Source organism: Quercus lobata, chromosome 3, assembly GCF_001633185.2.
Source record: "Quercus lobata isolate SW786 chromosome 3, ValleyOak3.0 Primary Assembly, whole genome shotgun sequence".
Lineage (NCBI taxonomy): Eukaryota > Viridiplantae > Streptophyta > Magnoliopsida > Fagales > Fagaceae > Quercus > Quercus lobata.
Genome location: NC_044906.1, coordinates 42,804,395 through 42,829,528, shown reverse-complemented (window position 1 = coordinate 42,829,528; position 25,134 = coordinate 42,804,395). Strand labels below are relative to the sequence as shown.

At 35.9% G+C, this 25,134-nt stretch overlaps 3 protein-coding genes and 1 long non-coding RNA gene across 7 annotated transcripts; 3 read left to right on the top strand and 1 right to left on the bottom strand.

Moving 5' to 3' along the window:
* Positions 1-998: 998 nt before the first annotated feature.
* LOC115982347 lies at positions 999-4,383 on the top strand. The gene is made up of 3 exons (XR_004089603.1): positions 999-1,915; positions 3,500-3,713; positions 4,190-4,383. It is a non-coding gene; the product is annotated as an uncharacterized LOC115982347 (long non-coding RNA).
* Positions 4,384-6,486: 2,103 nt separating this feature from the next.
* Positions 6,487-7,709, top strand: LOC115980927 (zinc finger BED domain-containing protein RICESLEEPER 2-like). The gene is made up of 2 exons (XM_031103120.1): positions 6,487-6,869; positions 7,000-7,709. The coding sequence occupies exons 1-2, from the start codon at positions 6,487-6,489 to the stop codon at positions 7,700-7,702; spliced, it is 1,086 nt and encodes a 361-aa protein (XP_030958980.1). The 3' UTR covers positions 7,703-7,709.
* Positions 7,710-12,384: 4,675 nt separating this feature from the next.
* Positions 12,385-18,905, bottom strand: LOC115982635 (4-hydroxybenzoate polyprenyltransferase, mitochondrial-like). Of its 4 annotated transcripts, none has more exons than XR_004089691.1 (10): positions 18,399-18,905; positions 18,155-18,290; positions 16,832-16,953; positions 15,749-15,818; positions 15,472-15,621; positions 14,195-14,330; positions 13,936-14,032; positions 13,712-13,783; positions 13,412-13,471; positions 12,385-12,792 (listed from the first exon to the last, which is right to left on the bottom strand). XR_004089691.1 is itself a non-coding variant. In XM_031105282.1 (9 exons), the coding sequence occupies exons 1-8, from the start codon at positions 18,836-18,838 to the stop codon at positions 13,714-13,716; spliced, it is 1,221 nt and encodes a 406-aa protein (XP_030961142.1). In that variant the 5' UTR covers positions 18,839-18,905; the 3' UTR covers positions 12,385-12,792; positions 13,712-13,713. The 4 variants fall into 4 exon arrangements, 2 of the variants coding, with proteins under 2 accessions (XP_030961142.1, XP_030961141.1); XR_004089692.1 differs by having other exon boundaries at positions 12,385-12,773; XM_031105282.1 differs by lacking the exon at positions 13,412-13,471.
* Positions 18,906-21,735: 2,830 nt separating this feature from the next.
* On the top strand, positions 21,736-22,636 carry LOC115980926. Its single transcript, XM_031103119.1, has 2 exons — positions 21,736-22,123; positions 22,188-22,636. The coding sequence occupies exons 1-2, from the start codon at positions 21,736-21,738 to the stop codon at positions 22,634-22,636; spliced, it is 837 nt and encodes a 278-aa protein (XP_030958979.1).
* Positions 22,637-25,134: the final 2,498 nt, after the last annotated feature.

The following is a 25,134-nucleotide window of genomic DNA, read 5'->3' as shown; positions in this document are numbered from 1 at the left end:
TTTATTTATTATTGGAATCAGAGTGTTTTTGCTTCTTTAACGATATTAAAATCTAATAAGCAAGTTCTCAACACTAGTCTCAACACAATGGGATAACACAATTCCCAATAGAATGAGACAACACTAAACTCAAAATGAGATTAATATAGTGTACATCTTCACTATATTTCTTTACTTGATTCTCATTCATAAAAGACTTTCATTTAATTATTTAAGGAAGTACAAACCCATAGGTCTTTCAAGCAAACTTCCTTACCAAGATCACTATTTAAGAAAGTCATTTCACATCTATATGATGAATACTCAAATTATATGTGGAGACACAATCCAATATTTCATTATTGATCATTGAATATTCAATTAATGAACTCACTTGTACTCACTTTATTTCACAAAGAGATACTTTCAAAATAGGATCACCACATATGCTTGATTAAACTTAAGACATCTACCACACATGGCAAAATTTAATCACAACGAATTTAACATCCCTAGATGTTAATTTGCAATACCTTTAACAAGCACATTTTTTATGCACATTAGCATCCTATGAGTCCATGACTCTTTTGAGGGTTATAACCACACACTTCTTAGATATCATAATTCCACAATTTGAGTTTCTAAACCCCTACATTTGGGTTTTCAACCATTCCAAAATTCACATATATATACACATTGTAATTACATACATCAAAATGTAATAATCAAACATAGTGAATTTCTTTAAAATTATATGAATGATTTAAAAAAAATACCAAACTAATAATACAAATATTTATTAGTGCATAGATATCAAAATCTATCTTTTTCCTTAAGCCTTTTACAATTAACCTTAGGCCAAAAGATTTTATATCTTGTTCTAATAACCCCACTCTCAATCAATTGGTTTTGAAACTAGAGGTAGATCCAATAAGACTCAATTGTTATTAAATATTATTGAGTTTATCTTAAGATTAATAACTTTTATATCAGAAAGCTACATTATTTAGAAGTACAAAGCCTTCTCAAAAGTTTAAGATCACTTCCCTCAAAGAATATTATAGGCATTTGTTCAGGACTACACTTTAATTACCTTCAACAAAATAAACAAGAGCTCCTTATGAAATAAAATTTGGATTGTGTGGTTCGCAGCCCCTGCCCCACGTGGGGTTCGCAACCCCTGCCCCACGTGGTTCAACCTCCTTAGCTTCAACACTTCAACTTCAACGCTCAACCAGTTATTGCCCAAACTAAACTGTTGGCTAACTTGTGTCCCCTCTCTCTATTGGCCCCCACCTTCCCTCCAATCCCAGAGGAGATCCTTTCGAATCTTCTCTTCATCCAAATTCTCTGTACTGTTCCTTATTCTCTTTATTATATTATATTTCCCAACAGTGCAATCCAAACTAACCAGAAAAAGAAAAAAGAAAAAAAAAAAACAATTACACAAATTTTTTTTAAAGGAATGAGAGCTTTGAATTCACATTTGGTGCTGATTGATCTGCACACATCATGGCACTCAGAGGACCAAATCCCAACTTCGACTCTCACGTAACTCAAGAACTCCTCAAACTTCATCTCCGCTCTCTCTTCGTCATTTCGTCGAACACGTCGCGCGCGTCCCGGAACCGCTTCGTCGTCGAGATCGGCGGCCCCGGATATCCGTAGACTGTCCGATCGTTTCTTTCCCGGAAATGGGTCACCGTCGATTTCGCCAAATTCGGCCTCGACGTCGCGATCGTCGGAGCTCGAGCTGTTTCTCGACTTGCAGCCTCTGAGGATGAGGAGGGAGCTGTTTCAGCACGAGGAGATTGGGGAGCTTATTGAGGTTGTTATGGATTTGGGAAGGCAGCCTCTTGCGAGGTTTCCTTCGGGTGATTGGGTCATCTCGGAGCAACCTGTCAAGCATGAAGATTTAAAGCACGCGATATCTAAGGTGATCAATGTCATATGGTCATTTCCATTGTTGAATTGTTAATTTCACTGCTATTGGAGATTTGAGTTCACTGGAATTCTTGCATGGCAATGAAACTGCTTCATTTGTAACGTGTTTCATTAAGTGCTTCTGCATTTTAGACTTTTAGAGAGATGTGACTTGGCTACTAATATTACAGTAAGTAAAAAGTTTACTTACAAAATTAGTTTTAACTTTAGACTACAATTTTATTTAATATCTTTTTAGTGGAGGTAAATTTTGATAAATCTACAATTAGATTACATTTTTTTCTTATATTCTCCTTGTAAAATTTCAAGAATATTAAAAATCAATAGCTATATCATCAATAATTTTTTTAAATTGTAAATTTTTATAATTTAAAATTATGTATAAAATATAAGCTTATAAATCATATTGTAAATAATATTCGATTGACACAAAATTTGACATATATATTAAGAGTGTAAATAACATGCAATTTAACGGTTATATTTTTAAAATATGTAGTAATATTTATTTTATTGAGTGAGTTTGTAGCATTAAATTACAGTTAATTTTGTAGCCAAACTTTGTCCATAATGCTGCAGACACAAACTATTTTATAATATTTTTACAAACTGTTGCTGATGTGACTTTAGTAATTTTCAAATAATTATTGGTAAATATAAATGTGATGTTAGTAATGATCCATATTTGAACTAATAAGAATTTGTCATATCAATAGTTTGTAAAAATATTATAAAATAGTTTGTGATTGTAGTATTACTCCTAATATTTTACTTGGAGCACTTTTTATGTTATATTTATTATTTTTTTGGGGAGAAACTTATGTTATATATGGATTTAGATCTTTTAGATTTTCTAAGGTATTTTACCAAATAGATTTCCTTAAATCTTAATAATATTTTAATGATTTAATGGTCTAGATTTTGCTATGTCAGTATTTTACTAACAACAATCTTAATTGTTTTGCTTGCAACATTATTTTATTATTTTAAGAATATTATTAGTAGAATGCTGACATGACAGAATCTAGACCCTTAAATCATAAAAAAGTAGTTAGGATTTAAGGAAATCTATTGGTAGAGCGCTTTAGGAAATCTAGAAGATCTGAATCCTTACAACTTTTATTACATTACATTAATGTGATGTGTTAACTTTTAAAAACAAATCTAGAAAAGTGGTAATTAAAAGATTTTTTATTTATTTTATGGGTCCTATTAACCGGTGTTATAAAGACATTTTTTAATGGACCAAGAAAGTTTTTATACCACTTTCATGAAAAATATAAAAAAAAAATTTCTTAAACCAATACCCTTAGGGCATCTGTCAACTTTTTTCTTATTTTATTGATGTGGCATTAATTATGTCCTTTGACATGTTGGATTATAGGTTTTTTATATAATAAATTGATAGTAACTTTGGCATTTTCCTTGTGTGATTGGCTGTGCTGATTATTGATGAATAACATCTTATAATAAAATATTATTTGGATTACATGAGTATGGTGTATTAGTTAGTTAGGATATTTGTAGAGAGGTGGATGTCTAGAGAGTTAAATGTAAAGTTACTTGATTCTATTAGGTTGGTGATTTTTCGGATGACAACCGTTCGGGTATTAATAATTCTTTACATCGTATAAGTGCCATTCGGAATCGGAAAATGCAAATCATTGGCCTCACTCGCCGGGTTGGTCGAGCTGTATCTGGAAGTGCCGGATAATACGTGACTCGGTTGAGGGCGGAGGTTCCATCTTAGTCATAGGGCCTCCTGGGGTCGGCAAGACAACCTTGATCAGGTACTTACATTTCTGATGTGTAAAATGAAGCTATTGAGTTGATGATCATTTTGGTAACCATTTAAAGAATTGATTTTTAATGTCAAACTTTTTGTGTGCAATTTCGGTTGATCCATTTTTCATCCTCACCAACAATGCACTGTATATCCTGTCCATGTTTATACTTGTTGTCAACTACAGTGCTTTTTTTTGTTTTTTTTTTTGTTTACATTTTGTTCTTTTTAATACTTTTGAAGAATAATTTCCCGCCATTGGCTTGCCATCATTGTGTTTCTTCATATCCTACTATAATTAGTTGGTGCATACTTTTTCATGATAATGATCTCTACTATATAGAGTTCAAGTTCTTCCATTGTAAGAAGAACACAAAAAGGATGAATTCAAACTTTAATGAGCATTTGAAATTGACGCTCTATTCTATCACCTTTCTTTTATTGTGGCTACAAGCATCAAGAATACACACTTTGCTTGTGCAGAGAAACTGCTAGAATGTTGGCAGATGAACACAGGAAGCGTTTTGTTAGTGTGGACACATCTAATGAGATTGGAGGTGAAGGAGATGTTCCTCATGCAGGAATAGGTCGTGCAAGAAGGATGCAAGTTCCTAATGTTCAAATGCAGCATAATGTAGGGGTGGCAAAATAAGCCCAAACCCATTTGCCCCCCCAAAGCCGCCCACTCTAATTAAACCCAAACCCACCTAATTATTAGTTGGGTTAAATGGGCATCAACCCAATTAGACTCAATAATTATTGGGTTTTAACTAAAAGCCCATTGAACCCCATTTAACCCAAAAACAATATACCCAAAATCAACCTAGCCCTTCCCACCCAAAAAAAAAAAAAAAAAAACCAGCCTTAGATGTTTCAGGGTTTCAAACTTTCAATCACGTTGGTCAGTTTCCAGAACTTTCCCTGTTCATCTCCAGAACTTTCCCTCATTTCCTCGGCCTCCAATCATGTTTTAGTTGGAAACCCAACAGCTTTAGCATTGAAAGTTTCTCAAAACCCAAACCCCTAAAATTGAAATTTACTACTTCAACATGGAAAGTTCAGTCCCGCTAATTCAAACCTCAATTTCTTCGCCCCCTAGCTTTTCGTAAACCCTAACTCTCTCTCTCTCAAATTCTCGTCCTCGATGATTGATTCGCCACTCTGAACTGCAATTTCCGGTACCAACCTTGTTTTCTAATTATTAGGTTTTTCAAGTTTTGAAATTTTCCCTTGTTTTCTTCGCTCCCAAACAGAGTCACAACACTTTTATTGTCTCTTTAGCATGTTACTTTGGCTAAGCACGTTGTTTATATTGCAAGCAAATTTGTATTAAATCTCTGAAAGACTTTGCATTGTTTTATTATCAGATGCCAGCTTTGCTCTCTCTCTCTCTCTGCAATCAACTCAGCAATCGATCTTGATTTTCTCAAGGTCTGGTGAGTTTTTTTTTTGGAAAGTTTCAATTTTGATGTCATTTTTGGATTACCCAGAAGAATTTTATGCTCAGAATTATGTTGTTCTTTGTAATTGTGGAAATGGGTCACCTTAGAATTTTATGGGTTTGGCTTCTTTGATCAAATTTGATTACTTCTGCTCAATTTTTATATCATTTCTGGATTAGCCAGAAGAACTATGCCCAAAATTGTGTTGTTCTTTGTAATTGTAGAACTGGGTCACCTCAGAACTTAATGGGTTTTGCTTCTTTGATCAATTAATTACTTTTGCTCATTTGATTGCTAGTTCTTATATGGTTGGATCATGGAATTCTAAAACTTTTTTTTTTTTTTTTTTTATTGTTATTGTTATTATTAAAACTTTTACAATTCTTATATGCCTCTGAAATTGCATTTTACCTTTTTTTGATTTTACCTTGGATGATTTGTCTAGGTGCTGGATAATTTGGCTTTGTTCAATGTTGATGACTTGGGGGAGTTGCTATATTTGTACTTAAATTTTTTGTGGTATTAGATTTCTCCTCCTTTTATGTTACAATGCTCAAAAAACAACTGAGGTTACCTTGTCTCATGGTGCTCTTACTTTATCAAGTTGTCATACATTTTTTAATAATTGGCATAAATTTCGGACACTTTGTTATAAATCTTATATTTAGTAATTCTATGAATGAAGATGCACAAACAGGATCTCTACGACATCCTAGAAGAGTGTTTATTTGAGTGGTCAGGTTTTAGAATGGTTCAAAATGCTGAGGAGTTTTTTATTTTTTTATTTTTTTTTTATGGTTTTGTTTTCCTTTACATTTTAGATATGGATTCAATGAATGAAGAAAATGATGAGTATGGTGATACTGTTTCAAGTGCTCCAAAAAGAATGAGATGTAGGACTTCTTTTGTATGGTTGGATTTTGAAATATTACCTAAAGGTTCTGATGGGAGAGAGCAAAGTGTAAAAAATGTCAAAATTCTTATGTTGCCGGTTCTAGTGGCACTACTTCTTTGTTGCATCATAGAGAAAAATGACATGAGGTTGACAATCAAAATGTGTCTCGTCAGCCTTTAGATCAAGCTATGTATAGGGAAATGGTTGCATTGGCAATCATTAGGCACAACTATCCATTCTCATTTGCAGAACATGAGAAAAATAGGTTGCTTCATTGTTATTTGAATCCTGATGTTAAGACTATATGTAGGAATACTGCAAAATCGGATGTGATAAAAATATATAGAAGAGGAAAGGAAAATCTGAAGCATGATTTAAAGTCAATTAGTGGGAGGTTTTTCTTAACATCAGATTTATGGTCTTCACCTAACACTGATAAGTAGATGGTTCTTATAGCACATTATGTTGATGAACACTGGGTGTTGCAGAAGAAAGTTTTGAGTTTTTGTCATGTGCCACCTCCACGTGGTGGTGTTATATTGGCAGAGAGGTTGTTAGGTTTGCTAAAAGAGTGGGGCATTAAGAAAAGGGTATTCACCATTACTTTAGATAAGGTTTCATATAATGATACTTTGGTGAGTCATTTAAAGAGACACCCTTCTTTTAGACCTTATTTACCTTATGGTGGTGAGTTCTTTCACGTGCGTTGTGGTGTACACATATTAAACCTTATCGTACAAGATGGATTAAAAGCTATAAATGAGGTTATGTATAATTTACGTGAAAGTGTTAAATATGTGAGAGGTTCGGATCATAGGAAGTTGAGGTTTGCTCAATGTTTTTTAGAGCTTCCTTTTTTGACAAGTAAGAAAGTACGCCAAGATGTCCCAACAAAATGGAACTCAACATACTTGATGATCTCTTGAGTATCGAGATGCATTTTCTCACTTGAGTAGGATTGATATATACTTTCTTAATTGCCCTTCAGAGGAGGAATGGGAAAGGGTGGAGAAGATAGCAAGGGTTTTGGAACCATTTTATGATATCACCAAGCTTTTCTCTGGGACAAACTACCCCACAGCCAACTTGTATTTCCATTGTGTTTGGAAGATTCAGTTGCGTATTATGGAACAGTTGGAAGATGATGATGCGATAATTAGAGCAATGGCAAAAGAAATGAAAGAAAAGTTTGATAAATACTGGGAGTATTACAGTTCTGTGTTATCATTTGCTGTCATTTTGGATCCTAGATACAAGTTGCAATGTGTAGAATTTTGTTATAGCAAGTTGTATAAGCAGGAAGCAATATCTATGGCAGCGAATCTTCGTGATACATTGTATGGCATCTTTGAGGAATATAAGAATTCTACTAGTGATATCTGCAATATGGTTGAAGTAGCATCCAGTAGTGGTGGAGTGCATGGTCATTATGTTAGGAATGATAATTTCTCTGGTTTTGAGACATATAAGAGTCAACTTATTGGTTCAGATTCAAGCAAGTCACAATTGGATTTATACTTGGAAGAGGCTCGATTTGACCATAAGTTGCACGAGGATTTGAATGTTATGGGGTATTGGAAGTCTCATAGTAATCGTTTCCTAGAACTTTCCTTGATGGCATGTGATATTTTGAGCATTCCCATTACTACTGTTGTCTAGGAGTCTGCATTAAAAGTCTTAAAATATCACGTGTCATCAAGGAAAGTTCTGGGAAACGATTACTATGAGACTTCCAATACCCCATAACATTCAAATTCTCGTGCAACTTATGGTCAAATCAAGCCTCTTCCAAGTATAAATTCAATTGTGACTTGCTTGAATCTGAACCAATAAGTTGACTCTTATATGTCTCAAAACCAGAGAAATCATCATGCCTAACATAATGACCATGCACTCCACTACTACTGGATGCTACTTCAACCATATTGCAGATATCACTAGTAGAATTCTTATATTCCTCAAAGATGCCATACAATGTATCACGAAGATTCGCTGCCATAGATATTGCTTCCTGCTTATACAATTTGCTAAAACAAAATTCTACACATTGCAACTTGTATCTAGGATCCAAAATGATAGCAAATGATAGCATAGGACTGTAATACTCCTAGTATTTATCAAACTTTTCTTTCATTTCTTTTGCCATTGCTCTAATTATCGCATCATCATCTTCCAACTGTTCCATAATACGCAACTGAATCTTCCAAACACAATGGAAATACAAGTTGGCTGTGCGGTAGTTTGTCCCAGAGAAAAGCTTGGTGATATCATAAAATGGTTCCAAAACCCTTGCTATCTTCTCCACCCTTTCCCATTCCTCCTCTGAAGGGCAATTGAGAAAGTATTTATCAATCCTACTCAAGTGAGAAAATGCATCTCGATACTTAAGAGATCATCAAGTATGTTGAGTTCCATCTTGTTGGGATATCTTGGCATACTTTCTTACTTGTCAAAAAAGGAAGCTCTGAAAGACATTGAGCAAACCTCAACTTCCTATGATCCGAACCTCTCACATATTTAACACTTTCACGTAAATTATACACAACCTCATTTATGACTTTTAATCCATCTTGTACGATAAGATTTAATATGTGTGCACCACAACGCACATGAAAGAACTCACCACCATAAGGTAAATAAGGTCTAAAAGAATGGTGTCTCTTTAAATGACTCACCAAAGTATCATTATATGAAACATTATCTAAAATAATGGTGAATACCCTCTTCTCAATGCCCCCACTCTTTCAACAAACCTAACAACCTCTTTGCCAATATAACACCACCACGTGGAGGTGGTACATGACAAAAACTCAAAACTTTCTTCTGCAACACCCAATGATCATCAATATAATGTGCTGTAAGAACCATCTACTCATCAGTGTTAGGTGAAGACCATAAATTTGATGTTAAGCAAAACCTCCTAGTAATTGACTTTAAATCATGCTTCAGATTTTCCTTTTCTCTCCTATATATTTTTATCACATTAGATTTTGCAGCGTTCCTACATATAGTCTTAACATCAGGAATCAAATAACAATGAAGCGACCTATTGTTCTCATGTTTTGCAAATGAGAATGGATAGTTGTGCCTAATGATTGCCAATGCAACCATTTCCCTATATGTAGCTTGATCTAAAGGCTGACGAGACACACTTTGATTGTCAACCTCATGGCATTTTTCTCTATGACGCAACAAAGAAGTAGTGCCACTAGAACCGGCAACAAAAGAATTTTGACATTTTTTACACTTTTCTCTCTCTTTCCCATCAGAACCTTTGGGTAATATTTCAAAATCCAACCATACAGTAGATGTCCTACATCTCATTCTTTTTGGAGCACTTGAAAAGTATCACCATACTCATCATTTTCTTCATTCATTGAATCCATATCTAAAATGTAAAGGAAAACAAAACCAAAAAAAAAAAAAAACTCAACATTTTGAACCATTCTAAAACCTGACCACTCAAATAAACACTCTTCTAGGATGTCATAGAGATCTTGTTTGTGCATCTTCATTCATAGAATTACTAAATATAGGATTTATAACAGTGTCCGAAATTTATGCCAATTATTAAAAATGTATGACAACTTGATAAAGTAAGAGCACCATGAGACAAGGTAACCTCAGTTGTTTTTGAGCATTGTAACATAAAAGGAGGAGAAATCTAATACCACAAAAAATTTAAGTACAAATATAGAAACTCCCCCAAGTCATCAACATTGAACAAAGCCAAATTATCCAGCACCCAGACAAATCATCCAAGGTAAAATGGAATTTCAGAGGCATATCAGAATTGTAAAAGTTTTAATAATAACAATAACAATAAACAAAAAGAAAAAAAAAATTGTTTTAGAATTCCATGATCCAACCATGTAAGAACTAGCAATCAAATGAGCAAAAGTAATTAATTGATCAAAGAAGCAAAATCCATTAAGTTCTGAGGTGACCCAGTTCTACAATTACAAAGAACAACACAATTTTGAGCATAGTTCTTCTGGCTAATCCAGAAATGATATAAAAATTGAGCAGAAGTAATCAAATTTGATCAAAGTAGCCAAACCCATAAAATTCTGAGGTGACCCATTTCCACAATTACAAAGAACAACATAATTCTGAGCATAAAATTCTTCTGGGTAATCCAGAAATGACATCAAAATTAAAACTTTCAAAAAAAAAAATACTCACCAGACCTTGAGAAAATCAAGATCAATTGCCGAGTTGATTGCAAAGAGAGAGAGAGCAAAGCTGGCGTTTGATAATAAAACAATGCAAAGTCTTTCAGAGATTTAATACAAATTTGCTTGCAATATAAACAACGTGCTTAGCCAAAGTAACATGCTAAAGAGACAGTAAAAGTGTTGTGACTCTGTTTGGGAGCGAAGAAAACAGGGGAAAATTTCAAAACTTGAAAAACCTAATAATTAGAAAACAAGGTTGGTACCGGAAATTACAGTTTAGAGTGGCGAATCGATCATCGAGGACGAGAATTTGAGAGAGAGAGAGTTAGGGTCTACAAAAAGCTAGGGGGTGAAGAAATTGAGGTTTAGGCTGTGTTTGGTTCGCGTAAAAGCATTTCCGGAAAATATTCCATTTTTCGGAAATGCTATTTTCCGGAAAGGAAAACGTTTTCATGTGTTTGGCTGTTACAAAATTCGTTTTACGGAAAATTAATTCCGGTGTTTGTTTCATTCAAAATTTTTTACAGAAAATGCATCAAATCCGGCAAAAGAAACAAAACCCAGCAAAAGAAACAAAACCCAGCAAAAGAAAATTCATCAATTCCACACTCATCCACAAAAGAAACAAAACCCAGCAAAAAAATTCATCAAATCCAGTCAAATTGAGATCGCGCGGCGGAGGAGAAGATGAGATCGCGCGGTGAAGGCGACATGGAGCGGAGGCGAGATCGGTGCGATGATCGTCGATCGCGATCGTTGATCGCGCCGCTCGTCGGACGATCGCACCGCGTGATCTCATCGATCGCGATTGAGCGGCGTGATCACACCGCGCGATCTCATCAATCGTGATCGTCGATCGCGCCGCTCGTCGGCGCGGTGCGATCGTCCGACGAGCAGCGTAATTGACGATCGGTGCTCTCCAATCTGGGCTTTCTCTTCTCTCTTTCTCTCTCTCCGATCTGGGCTCTCTAGCTCTCGCTCTCTCTGTGTTGTGTTTTGCCTTTTCTCTCTTGCTCTCTGTGTGTTTTGCGTGACCCCAGAAATGATTTGAAGTGAAAATAGGAGTGTAAAATCATTTCTGGGTCAAAGGGGAAAATTTCAGTCAGCAAGAAGCTATTTTCCAGAAAATAACATTTACCGTCGCTGCCAAACACGTGGGCTTGGGGGAAAATGATTTCCTGAAATCATTTTCCCCCAAAACAAACGCACCCTTAAATTAGCGGGACTGAACTTTCCATGTTGAAGTAGTAAATTTCAATTTTGGGGGTTTGAGTTTTGAGAAAATTTCAACGCTGAAGCTGTTGGGTTTTCGACTAAAACGTGATTGGAGGCCGAGAAAATGAGGGAAAGTTCTGGAGATGAACAGGGAAAGTTCTGGAAACTGACCAATGTGATTGAAAGTTTGAAACCCTGAAACGTCTAAGGCTGGGTTTTTTTTTTTTTTGGTGGGAAGGTCTGGGTTGATTTTGGATATATTGTTTTTGGGTTAAATGGGATTCAATGGACTTTTAGTTAAAACCCAATAATTGTTGGGTCTAATTGGGTTGATACCCATTCAACCCAACTAATAATTGAGTGGGTTTGAGTTTAATTAGAATAGACAGGTTTGGATAGGCAAATGGGTTTGAACTTATTTTGCCACTCCTAGCAGAGACTAGAATCTAGAATATGCAAAGCTAGAAAAATGTTATTTGATTATATAATCTCCAAAAGGAACCTTTAGATGTCATCAATCTAATCACCATCAATCTAATCACCATCCAATGAACCGTATTTATACCCATAACCAATAAATAGATGGACACATTTATTGTGGAAATCTAAACTCGAATACTGGTTAATTGCATTTCCACATTAATTTCTTGCACCAGAGAAATAGAGTCGGCTCTAGTATTGCAAGTCCACAATCTTCAATCTGGTGATCAAATTTCCGCAATTTATTGGAATGTGACCTTTGAAAAGAGATGACTACCAAATGTGCCTCACATAATTGTGTGCCCTTGACAACTTCTATTGCATTCGTGATAGTCTTTTTATTTCTTTTATAATCATAGTGATACATTCTAAACGTACGCACTTTTTTAAATTCCGGCTTGTTGTATTGGGATAACCCTCTTAAAGGCAAGTCACATTACTTTTAACCATATATTAGAAAAAATAATGTTAAAGTATACCATTTTCATCCCATCTACATTTCTTCATAAAAATGAATCTTACATTAGTATCCATACAGCTCTCTAAAAAAAAAAAAAATCAAAAAACAAATACAGTATCCATAAAAATGAATCTTACAGCAGTACACATACAGCTCTCTAAAAAATATGAATCTTACAACAGTATCCATAGATTCCATGCAACTCTCTAAAATATAATTTTACAATGACCACAAAATTTCCAAAGCTGGACTTTTTAGTCCACTTTAGAATCTCCCCCAATTTCTAATTAAAAGCAATTGGGCTTTACATACATACCACTCCTCTTCTCTTTCTCAATTTTCTGCCAAACTTTCCCAAAGATCCATCCCCCAACCATTTATCATCAACACCAAATGTCTGAAAAAGCAGCCCACAGCTGATTCAAATAAAAATAATAATCAATAATAAATCTGAAATATAATGGACTCAGAGCCAATCACTTGGACTAACAGAAGGCTTGTTGCAGCTCTGTCTTCCATCTTTGATATAGCTAAATGGTCCAAAGATTCGACAATGTTTAAAATTTTCAAATTTCTTGTAAACTGACTACTTTGAAATCTCATCCCAAAAACAAAACAAACAAAAAAACCATGGTTTTAAATACAAGAATGGTCAAAGAACCTGAAAAGGGATCGGTTCCTGGTTTTTACTAGACCGGTTTAGGGCTTAGTTCCCAGTTGAACCATCTGGTCTGGTTTAAACCTCAAGTAATTTTGTACTAAAAAGTCCACCTAAACCATGCATTTCAATGGAAGATAATTCTGAACACCATCCAAACAAGAATCAAGATTGGTTTTTTCTAACATGCAACCCAACCCAGTGATCCCATTGGGTGGGTGGTTTCACCATACCCATCGGTCAGTAGCGGGTCAATATGTGACCAACCTGAACTGACCCACGAACACCTATTCAAGTCTATCAATTCAGTGTATATTCATGTATGTGTGTGTGCACACGTGTGTCTTGGAGAGAGAGAGAGAGAGAGAGCAGCTTACTATTGTTTTAAATGAACTTAAACTGCTCAACCATTTATTCAATTTGGAAGCCTTCATTCCCTGCAAATCCAATATACAGTGTCCCTGTGAATCATTTGAAATTTAACATATTCAAACATCCGTGCTTTTTTATGCAGGATGAGGCTAAAAAAAAAAAAAAACCAGAGATGCATACACAAGTAATGCCCAAATGGGATATTTATCAATGGGATCATCATGTAATCAAGGTGACATGAGCAGGGAATACTTAGATTTGAAGTTTATATCAGGTATCATCTTTTATAGAAAAGGAAACCATACCACTATGATGAAATTCTTCCAAATAAGATCCCACTGAAAATAATAGCACCAAACCACTTGTTGGAAACAAATCTGAAAACAAGCAAAGACAATTCAATACAAAAGATGAGCTGGTAGTGGTCAAAGATCAACAAAGAAGAAAGAGAACTTCTTAAAACAAACTAAATTGAGACTCATTATTAATTATTTTTATAAGTAAATTGTCTTAAAATAAAATTACGCACTTCCTATTGCAATCAGCACGTGATGATAGGTCAACCGTCCATATCTGCCAAGCTAATTGTCCAGATGCAGCTGTCAGAAATGCATAATATGGCCACCCTGCTCCACAATTTTTTCCCCAAAATAAAAAAGACTTTAAGCCCAGTACATTTAAGAGGAAATTGCAAATACAGAAAAATAGAAATACCAATCCCAAAATTAAATCTATTATAAGCCCAATTGTTAACACAGAGTTGCAGGTACAGAAAATAGAGCACATACCAATACCAGCATTATATCCACAGAGGGCAAGACTACTGATGGATGCTATTCCAAACCCATTAATCCACTCCTTAGTCGAATCCCCAAATCTCAAAGCTGTAGATTTAACACCCACTTTCAAATCATCTTCTTTATCCTGAATGCATGTTAACAGCATTATTTATTAGCAAGTAAGGAGAAGTGCTATTACTCAACCCAGCAGATCTTGGAAACCACAAACCCTTAAATTATAATTATTTCTGATCAAGAAAGACACAACAGATTAAGTTTCTTCTTACCAATAAATTACACCATAAGATAAAAAACAATGAATAAAAAATTTAGATTTAATAATTAATTTGGTCCTCCAACTATTGGGTAAAGAGAAATTTGGTCCCTCAACTATTAATTCTTTGAATTTAGTCCCTCAACTTTCAAAACCAAGTCAATTTCATCCTTGGATCTCCTGTCTGTTTAAATTTTAATGAAATAATAGTTGAAATTGATTGGAGTTCAAAATTTTTACACTTTCTATAATAACCTTTTAACTTGTGCTCTATTTTTCACATTAACTATATTCATTAAAATTTTAAAGGATAGTAAAATCAAGGATGAAATTGACTTAGTTTTGAAAGTTTGAGGATTAAATTGGCAAAATTAATAGCTGAGAGACTAATTTGAAACAATCAATGGTTGAGGGATCAAATTGAACCTTACCCTATAGTTGGGAGGACCAAATTCGTTATTTAACCAAAAATTTAAAATTCAAACAAGTTTTTTCAAAACTAAAAAAAGGAATCTAGTTTTTTCAATGCCTTTCTCTTTTTAATGTTTAAAGGTTATAAAACTAAAAGTATTAATAGCTGAGTATGTATAGTAGATACAACCAGAGCAACAAAAAAGGTGCATATGCATTAACCAAAAACTAACAATGGAACCCCCTTAAAACAATACATAAAAACTTTCTACTTCATAATAATGAAAGATATGGAAGTGCTGAATGCTAGATGAAATCAAAATAATAATGGCTCTTATGCAAATATGCAAACTAAAATAGTCCACTTTCTTCAGCCTAGATGAGATTAAGGGAACACCAAGATACCAATTTATCTGTCAAAGAAAAGAGCAAAACATAAGGTAAAATAAACTACAACTGACAAAAACCATGAGAAAAGACTTTGTCCTAAGAAATCTTGTTCTAAATGGCTCCTACAAGTCAATACAGTTACATGGAGCAATTGGAGAGAATGTGGCAAAAGGAAATGAGATTACAACCTCGAAAAGATATATAATAGTACCTGATGTGCATATATCGTATCATACACAAGAGTCCAAAATACTCCAGAAATGTACAATGGGAGCACTATAGCTGGATCCAGACTTCCTTTAACCGCAGCCCAGCCTAACAGAGCACCCCAGTTAAAGGTCAAACCTAGATAGGCTTGAGGCTGCAGTGACAAAGTTGTACTTAATCAGAATATTAATTAAACTTCATGAAATTGATCATCAAATGAAAGAAAGAAACAAAGTTATACTTGCATGTGTTAGCAGAAACAGACATGTAAACATCATTACCCAAAATGTAAACCTCTTCATAAGAGGATAGGAGAATACTAGCAACAAGGATGAAGCCCCCAAAATGCAGCTGGTAGAAATTGATGAGCCACATTAATTTGATTAGATTTACAAAGAAAATTTGCAAAAGAAAAATGAGAACAAGAAGAAAATTCACAAATTACACAACAAAACTGTTGTCCCTTTGCAGCATTGTTTAACTAGGTTACACAAAGAGAGTAAAATAGTAGAATCAAGACCTTGAAAACAAACTTGAAATCATTCAGTTTATAAAGCTGATAAACTCATTGCTAGCTTCCACCCAGATCAATGGTCAGAGTAAATTATCATTGCAATGATTTTGATTTATTTCACAAAGTGCTTAAGCTTTGAAATTGCATCAATGCTCTCTTCCTTCACAAAATGCAACAAGAACACCCTTTTTCTGGAATTTGATAGTTCACCATTGAATACACTGTGGAGTGTGCATTCAACTATGTTCTGTTTTAGAATTCTTAGATTTATTGATTCTGAGATTGTAAATTTTTGGGAGTGGTTTGGTACACACAATATATTTGAACAATCTCCTCTTTTGAATAAATTTATAACTTACCAAAACAAAGTATAATTCTAGTAGTGCAAACCTATCTCCCATATGGTGCTGAACGCTAATGGCTCACATGGTCAGAAAACTACATAAGATTGTTGAAATAGAAATTTAATGTCATAGATCAAATTGTATTTACGTGAATTATCAAAACAAAAAAGAAAGTATTTACATGCAAGCCAGCTAAAAGTTCTCATGGCGGGTTGTACATGCTTAGTAAACCAAGTTAAATCTTGTTCTAACTTTTGAATTTGACTTGCCTAACCATGCTATCAATTGTCGCTCCACAAAAATAAGTCTAAAAGGTTAAAATATAAATTCATTTTTAGGAACATTTGTTGAAATGAAGCAGCAGATCCCACTGATTGTTTTTGTGGGATCCTGCTCAAATGATGACTTGATAGCTCTCAATTCAGAAAACAAAATAGTCACAAATGTTGCAAAAGTTGGTGATTCATCAGAGTAACTCAAGTAAGGCTAGTTAAAACAACACTAACCTATAATCATTCAATTGAAGGAGAATCCCAAGACCCAAAAGCAACTGAAACCCAAGAAAACAAAGCCCTTGAAATGGTGACAAAAGACCACTTGCAACAGGTCGCAACTTTGTACGTTCCACCTGCATTACAGAGAGTTCTTTTATAAAAATGCTCTAGTTGAAGGAAGAATGATCTATCAAGATTCAGATCAAAATATCCTTAGGTTTCATTTTGTTATCAATCATATAAAGATAAAGAACAGCTGTATGGATGGGAGAGTCTATGCTGCAATTTAACTTTAAAACTAAATGAAATTAACAAGGACTAGAGAACTACAAAATAAAGGGAAAATTTAACAAATGCTCTAGGTGCATTGATTTAGGAAATAAATTTAGAAACTTTTAATGGGAAAAGAAAAAAGTAATTATTTTTTTTTAATTTTTAATAACTTTTTATGTTTCCCATAAAAGTTTCATAGTTTTCCTAAAATGGTCTATTAACAAATTTCCTTAAGACACCTGTTAACTAGACCCTAAAATAAAATGTCAAAACCTAATATTTTTCTAAAATCCAATCATGTGGTTTGAATTTTCAAGGCACTGAATCACGTGCACAAAAAAATAAATAAGTAATGAAAGAGCACAAGTTCTATAAGTACTCCAATGTTAAATAGATCTCGAGTACTTCGACTAAGTAAGTATTAAAAAATTTTAAGGTAGGTCATTGATGTTAAAACCATTGATAACATTGTCAAAGGCATCCTAAAGATCTAGTCATCCTAGAGAAAATATTTGTTGATTCACGAAATTGAGTGCTATGGTATAACGTATACATCAAGTAGCATCAATGGTACATGAAAATAGGCCAACTACTGACTATAGAATGCATACAAATTAAAATTATAAATCAATATTAGGAAAACGAAGATCGAGTTCAAAAGATCATTTAACCCTCTGTTAAACTCACTCTCATGCCAAGAACCCATTGATACCATCTGGAAGCCATCCAATGGTGAAAGAATTCACTCTATCTCATGCCAAGAAACACTCTTCCAGTTGTGTTGTTTTGGATGACTGGAATTTTTATTCCCCAAAAGGCTAAATTTAATTCTAATTAGTGCTTTCACATAATAAAAGTGTGCATATGTATTTCAGTCATTTCGCTAGCTATCTAGCCCTGATGATTTTTTTGATCTCTATTGCTCTCTCTTTGGTCTATATGTTATGTGGGTTTTCTCTACATTACTTGTACACGTGCTTACAAAATGACAATACTTAAAGCTCAAGCTCAGAACCAACCACCACAAACATAAAATGAAAAAATTGCATCATATGATACTACCTTTGTATCAATGTCGCGATCGATGAGGTCATTTACGGTACATCCAGCACCCCTGAGAAGCAAAGATCCACAACCAAACAGCAACATCATCTTAAAATCAGGCAAATGTCCCGGAATTGCCGCCAAGCTAATCGACCTGAACCGAACCAATTACACATGAAACGAATGCATATCTATCCAATTCATTGAATTGAAAGCAATCAAGCATTTTCTTTTTCTTTTTTTTTTTTTTTTTGTTACTTACCACATACAAGGCCAAGCAAGGAGCCAAGTCCCAATGGGCTTATCGAGGCGAGCGAGACGAGCATAAGGTTGAACATGTTTCGGCAAATACAAGTCAATCCAAGAAGTAGACACCACCGCCCCTGCCGCCGCCGCCTTGGATCGATCACCATCATCATCATCATCATTGTTCTTTTCCTCAACGCTGCTTGTTGAAATGTGGGCAAAGGATCGAAAATAGCAACCGAATTTGAAAATTTCAGAGGTGGGAGTGAAGGTGTTGGAATAATTAGGGTTAGGGATTGGGATTTGGTAAAAGGTAGTAGTAGTAGTAGGAGGAGGAGGAGGAGGAGAAGATAGGGGATTGAAGATGGAGCGAGCGAGATAGAAGGAAGAAGAAGAAAGAGAGGATTTCTGAAGCCTACACACACGCAATGCTCCGCCCGCCAAATACCGCGCCATTTTTGTTCCTCTGCATCACTCCCAGACTTATATCAGTGGATTTCAACAGGTGGAGCTTGTTTGGCAAACATAGAGGGTGTTTGATAAGTTATTTTAAACCTTTGTAACGGTAATTATACACGAATACGAATACGAGCTCAGTAAAAAAACACTAGACTCTAAACATGCACTCACGTGTGCTTAGAAGTTTAGAATATTTATTATAACTAGTCGTTAAATCGTGCGATGCACAGAAAAACTATTAATAACTTCCCTAATATGAAAAAATAAAAATCAATATCATGGTATAAATTATATACCAAACCAATAAAATCCATCACTTCCAAGGTAATAAAATCTATATACAATTAGATATCATGAGGGGGTCCACATTTTTCTTTGTTGAGTCCAAAGCTTTTGAATTTTCTATTGAAGAAGGTGGTACTTTTTATTCATTACGTATTATTGAAAAAGGTCGAGATTCTTCACGCTTTGTCACTTTGGGGAAGGAGAGTGCCAAGAGGCTATTGTTTAACGTGGAAGAGTTGGCGTCTAAGCAATCACCTGTGCAGTTCTCTAGAACATTTAGGGAAGGAAATAAGATTGTTATTATTCAGTTGGGGTCCAATGCTGGTGGAAATTTTTTGCTTGTTTCTAAACTCATTCATGGATGACAAAGAGGGTCCATAGTGATACTCGGAAGGAAAATTAGGGAGAGGGTGGGGTGGTTTTGGTCTTCACCTAAGGAAGACATTAGAAGATTCTCTTCTCTGGCAGGGACATTCCGGGATTAGAAACAGTGAACCCAAGCATCCTACTGTGGTGGTTTAGGAGGGGCAGCAGAAAAACTTTGGAACCATTGGAATCAGAAACGGTGAACACAAGCTTCTTGCTGTGGTGGTGCCAGAGGGGCGGTAGAGGAACTATGGGTTTGTGAATAAAGGGAAGGAGAAATTTACGAAATTTCAAAATTTGAAAATCCCAAATTCCAGTGGTAATCTTTGTGATCTCAGCAATGATCTTCTTGGAAAAGAAATTGCTGGGTTTGGGGCAGAATTCACGTCTGTTATAAATGGCATCGTTACCAATGGTATTAAAGTTAAGCTGACTTTGGATATTTGCCTCCGTGTGGAACGTGGGTCTGAGGGGAAGTGGGGTGTTATTTTTTCAGAGGTCAAGGAAGTGGGCTTAAAGCCCAGTGGCCAGCAAGCTCCTACTAAAGTGGCAGCCCCTACTAGAGAGAACAGGCCCATATTTAAACCTGCTTGGAAGCCCCGTGGCAGCTTCTTGGGCCATATTGGGTCTATTCAAAAGCCCAAAGCCCAGCAGCCAGCCTTTTATTTACAAGAAAATCACGTGAGTAGTCCTTCAAATGTGCTTCCATCTGTGCCGTGTGACTCATCTCACTCCCAAGTTGACCCCAAGTCTCTTATCCCTGCTGAAGTGGCGTCGATGAACATGGTGGTGACTTCTTCAGATGCCAATGTTGTCGCATGCTCCAATATTGGCAAATCTGAGTCTGTAATCCAAAACCCAAAGGTTAGTTTTGTTTTTCTGAAACCACAAGTGCTTAATCTTGCTCCCACCCCTCTTTCGGAACCAGTTCTGATCAACGAGGTGTGTAATTTTGAGAAATCTGAGAACCCACATGCTGATTTAGTCTCCACTCCACAAATATCCTCTTGCTCTGTTATGGTGGTTTTGGAGTCTAATTCCACTGTCGATAGTGGGCTGGTACAACAACAGTTCAAGCATCTTTTACTTGATAATGCTGTGGACTCAAATTTTTCAAGGGGCTTCTCAGACAAGTGGGGATTAGAACTTGGCGATGGGAAGAAGGTGGTCGTGCCGATGGGGATCGAGAGATAGCCTTCAGGCTTTTTTAAGAGCTCTGTTTTGGACTAGCTTGTGGCCATGGATTATTCAGGAAATTCTTCGAGGCCTTTAGCTGTAGAATCCGAAAGGGATGGGGTGATGGTGGAGGATGTAGACTCGAAGAGTTGGTCAGATGGTGGTGAGATGGCTGAATTTGATCGACAAGGTTCGGATATTTCAAAACCTTTATATGTGACTTTGTTAGCTATGTCGAAGTCTAATGAGACCTAAGAAGTCGATAACATATCTGGCTGTTTGGAAGATGGTCAGTCTAGTATTCATTCTAGTTTGTCACCATGGTTTCAGAGCAAGTTTCAGGAGTTTGGCTCTTTTTAGGAGACTCCAGTAGAAGGTTTGGAAGAACTTGCATCTAATTTTCTCTTAGTTGTTGAGGAGAAAATTAGACAAAGGGCTGTAGCGAATGCATTGAGTAAAAAAACAAAGGGTGGAGGTAAGGGTTTAAAGGAGTTGAGGAGCTTGGTGAGTTTTATTAATTATGATTCTGCATCTGGTAAAGCTAGAGGTTCTAATAAGGAAATGGCTCTGATTGTGTCCCAATGAATTTGAAGATAATCTCTTGGAATGTGAGGGGGCTGAATGATAAGGATAAAAGACTCCAAATTAGGAACCTTATTAGAATTTGGAGGGCAGATGTCATTTGCTTGCAAGAGACTAAGATGAAGCTTATCAGTAGGGGTTTTATTAAAAGTATATGGGGTTGTCATCATGTTGATTGGGTTTACTTAAGCTCAGTAGGTGCATCAGGTGGGATTTTGGTCATGTTCGATAGGAGGGTGGTGGAGAAGTTGGAAGAAGCTGTGGGTGACTTTTCGGTGTCTTGTAGATTTAGGAATGTGGGAGATAATTTTGAATGGGCTTTCTCTAGTGTGTATGGTCCTAATGCTGATAGGGAGAAGAGGCTGATGTGGGAGGAGTTAGTAGGTCTTTTTAGTTGGTGGAATTTGCCTTGGTGTGTGGGTGGCAACTTTAATGCAATTCGTTTTCCTTTTGAACGTTTGGGGGCAGAGAACTTCACTTAAGATATGTATAATTTTTCTGATTTCATCTCTTGTAATGGGTTATTGGATATCCCTTTGGAGGGTGGTAATTTCTCTTGGTCAAACTCTCTGTCTGGTTCTAGGATAGACCGCTTCCTCTTTTCTTTAGAATGGGAGGAGCATTATCTAAATATCCATCAAAAAAGGTTGGGTAGAGTTCTATCAGACCACTTTCCCATTTCTTTGGAGGGTGGGGATATTCGTAAGGGTCATAGGCCTTTTCGTTTTGAAAACAAGTGGCTTCAAGGGGATGACTTTGTGGAGAATGTAAAAAATTGGTGGGACTCGTATCATTTTCTTGGAACTCCTAGTTACAAGTTTGCCATGAAATTGAAAGCTTTAAAGGGGGACTTAAAAAGTGGAATGAAACTGAGTTTGGCAATGTCTCCGTTAAGAGAATTAATCCATGGAATGATCTGATGCCTTGGATGCTAAAGAGGAGAGGGTATCTCTTTCTGATGATGAGAAGCGCGATAAAGAGAGAATTCGCTTGGAGATTAAGAGGATGGCATTGTTGGAGGAGATTAGTTGGAGACAAAAATCGAGGGTGCTATGGTTAAAGGAGGGGGAAAGCAATATGAAATTCTTTCACCAGATAGCTAATTCTAATAGGGGTAACAGTATTGGCAGTTTAATCTTTTGTGGAGTGTTGACATCAGATCAGGAAGTTATTGAAGAGGGTATTGTTCGGTTCTATAAAAGTTTTTACTCGGAAAATAAGCACATTCGTCCTCATTCGGATGTGTTGAATTTTTCGAAGATTTCTGAGGATAAGGCTAGCTGGTTGGAAAGACCTTTTGAGGAAGCTGAGATTTTTAGAGTGGTCATGGATTTTGATGGTGATAAAGCTCTTGGACCTGATGGATTCCCTACGGCGTTTTTTTAGGCTTGTTGGGCCATTATCAAAACTGATCTTTTGGAGGTTTTTCAGTATATATATATATTTTTTTTTATAATGCTTAGTTTGAGAAAGGCTTGAATGCTACTTTCATCTCTTTAATTCCTAAAAAAGTTGATGCAGTGGAGGTAAGGGATTTTCAGCCTATTAGTTTAATTGGAGGGGTGTACAAAATTATTGCTAAAGTTTTAGCTAACGGGTTGAAAATGGTGCTTGGGGATATTGTTCATGAATCTCAAAATGCTTTTGTCAAAGGAAGACAAATTTTAGATTCTGTTCTTATTGCCAATGAATGCTTCGATAGTAGGCTAAAGTCAGGAGTTCCTTAGGTGTTGTGTAAGCTGGATGTAGAGAAGGCTTATGATCATGTAAATTGGGACTTTCTCATTTATATGTTGGATCGTTGTGGCTTTCATGATAAATGGAGAAGATGGATTTTCTTCTCCATCTCTACTGTTAAATTCTCCATTCTCATTAATGGATCTCCATGTGGTTTTTTTGATAGCTCTAGAGGTATAAGACAAGGTGATCCATTGTCCCCGTTATTGTTTGTCATTGTTACGAATGCTTTTAGTAAAATGTTGGATAAGGCAGTGAGGGATGGGCTTATGTCTGGTTTTAGGGTGGGTCCTGCAGGGAACTCTTGTAGGTGTCCCATCTTCTATTCGCCTATGATACCCTGGTCTTTTGTGATGCTGATCTTGGTCAGATTCTATTTCTCCGGCTAGTCCTATTTTGGTTTGAAGTAATTTCTGGGCTGAATATTAATATGGGCAAATCTGAATTGGTCCCCGTGGGTGTGGTTCCTAATATAGTAGATATGGTGGATGTGCTAGGGTGCAAGCAAGGCTCCTTTCCAATGCAGTACTTAGGTCTTCCTTTGGGTGCTAATGTCAAAGATAGATCTGTTTGGAATCCAATTTTGGAGAAGGTGGAGAGGAGGTTAGCAAGTTGGAAACGTCTATATCTCTCCAAAGGAGGTAAAGTTACTCTTATTAAGAGTACGTTATCCAATCTTCCAACTTATTTTCTCTCTTTGTTTCTTATCCCAGTGGAGGTTGCAAACTGTATTGAGCAACTTCAACGGAATTCTCTCTGGAATGGCATGAGGGATGTTAAGAAAACTCACCTAGTGAAATGGGCCACGGTTTGCACTCCTCTTCATTCTGGAGGTTTAGCTATTAGAAGTCTGAGAACTTTTAATAAAGCCTTGTTTGGAAAGTGGTTATGGAGATTTGGGAATGAGCGACAGGCCTTGTGGAGGAGAGTGATAGGCGCAAAATATGATTGTGAAGGGGGAGGTTGGGGCAAAATATGGTTATTGGCCTTCATGGTGTAAGCTTGTGGAAGTCTATTAGTCATGGTTGGCCATCTTTTGTTCATCACATCCAATTTAAGGTTGGGGCCGGTTTTACTATTAGATTTTGGCAGGATATTTGGTGTGGGGACACTTCTTTGTGTGTGCTCTACCCAAGACTTTTTTTCGTTAAGTCGAAATAAGGAGGCCTCTGTGGCTAAGTTGATGAAGTCCCCAAATGGTGTTCTTTTTTGGGATCTAACTTTTAGAAGATACAGCGAAGATTGGGATTTGGAATCCTTCTACACTTTAATGTCTAGGATTTATGGAGCTTCTTTGAAAGGAGTTGGGGACGATAAGATGTGTTGGAAACCTGCTAGGGGTAAAGGTTTTACCGTTTGTTCCTATTACCAAGTGCTGACTAATAGTGTCAATCAGTCTTTCCCTTGGAAGACTGTTTGGAAGTCTAAGGTCCCCTCTAGAGTTGCTTTTTTTGTGTGGACTGCAGCTTTAGGGAATATTTTGACTATTGATATTCTTAGGAAACAGCAGATTTTGATTTTGGATTGGTGTTGTATGTCTAAAAGAAATGGGGAATCTGTTGACCACCTTCTTATTCATTGCTCTATTGCTTTTGATTTATGGTCTATGGTGTTTACTCTGTTTGGCATTCATTGGGTTATGCTGAAAATAGTGGTGGATCTGTTGGCTTGTTGGCAAGGAAAGTTGGGGAGGCATCAGAATTCGGCTATTTGGATGGTTGTGCCCCATTGTTTGATGTGGTGCATTTGGAGGGAGAGGAATAACCAGCATTTTGAGGACATAGAGAGATCAGTTGTAGATCTTAAACTCTTCTTCCTTAAGACTCTTCTTGATTGGGTTACAGTGTTTGGTTTTCGTTCTTTTTCTTTAGTCCATGGCTTCATGGACTTTTGTACTTTATGCACTTGATTTGTACTTGTCCTTGATGTATACTTCATGTATACATAGGTGACACCCCTCTTCTTTTAATATATTCTTATTACTTATCAAAAAAAATTAAATTAAATTTCAAAAAAAAAAATAATTACACAAATATAGTTAATTTCCATATTCATTCAATCAAATATCTTTCATAAATTACATTAATCATTCTTGATGTCCAAGATGTATCTAAATTCTAACATTGCTAGTAAAGAAAAATGCTAGA

What these genes read in the sequence shown, in the direction of transcription:
- LOC115980926 (XM_031103119.1), top strand. Translation starts at nt 21,736, where the DNA reads ATGTATAATTTTTCTGATTTCATCTCTTGTAATGGGTTATTGGATATC. An exon ending in AAAAAGTGGAATGAAACTGA is followed by an intron (nt 22,124 to 22,187) that starts GTTTGGCAATGT and finishes TGGATGCTAAAG; the next exon opens with AGGAGAGGGTATCTCTTTCT.
- LOC115980927 (XM_031103120.1), top strand. Translation starts at nt 6,487, where the DNA reads ATGGTTCTTATAGCACATTATGTTGATGAACACTGGGTGTTGCAGAAG. An exon ending in TCGGATCATAGGAAGTTGAG is followed by an intron (nt 6,870 to 6,999) that starts GTTTGCTCAATG and finishes TCACTTGAGTAG; the next exon opens with GATTGATATATACTTTCTTA.
- LOC115982635 (XM_031105282.1), bottom strand. Translation starts at nt 18,838, where the DNA reads ATGGCGCGGTATTTGGCGGGCGGAGCATTGCGTGTGTGTAGGCTTCAG. An exon ending in TGAAGAGGTTTACATTTTGG is followed by an intron (nt 15,622 to 15,748) that starts GTAATGATGTTT and finishes TTGTCACTGCAG; the next exon opens with CCTCAAGCCTATCTAGGTTT. An exon ending in ATACGATATATGCACATCAG is followed by an intron (nt 14,331 to 15,471) that starts GTACTATTATAT and finishes ACATGCATTCAG; the next exon opens with GATAAAGAAGATGATTTGAA.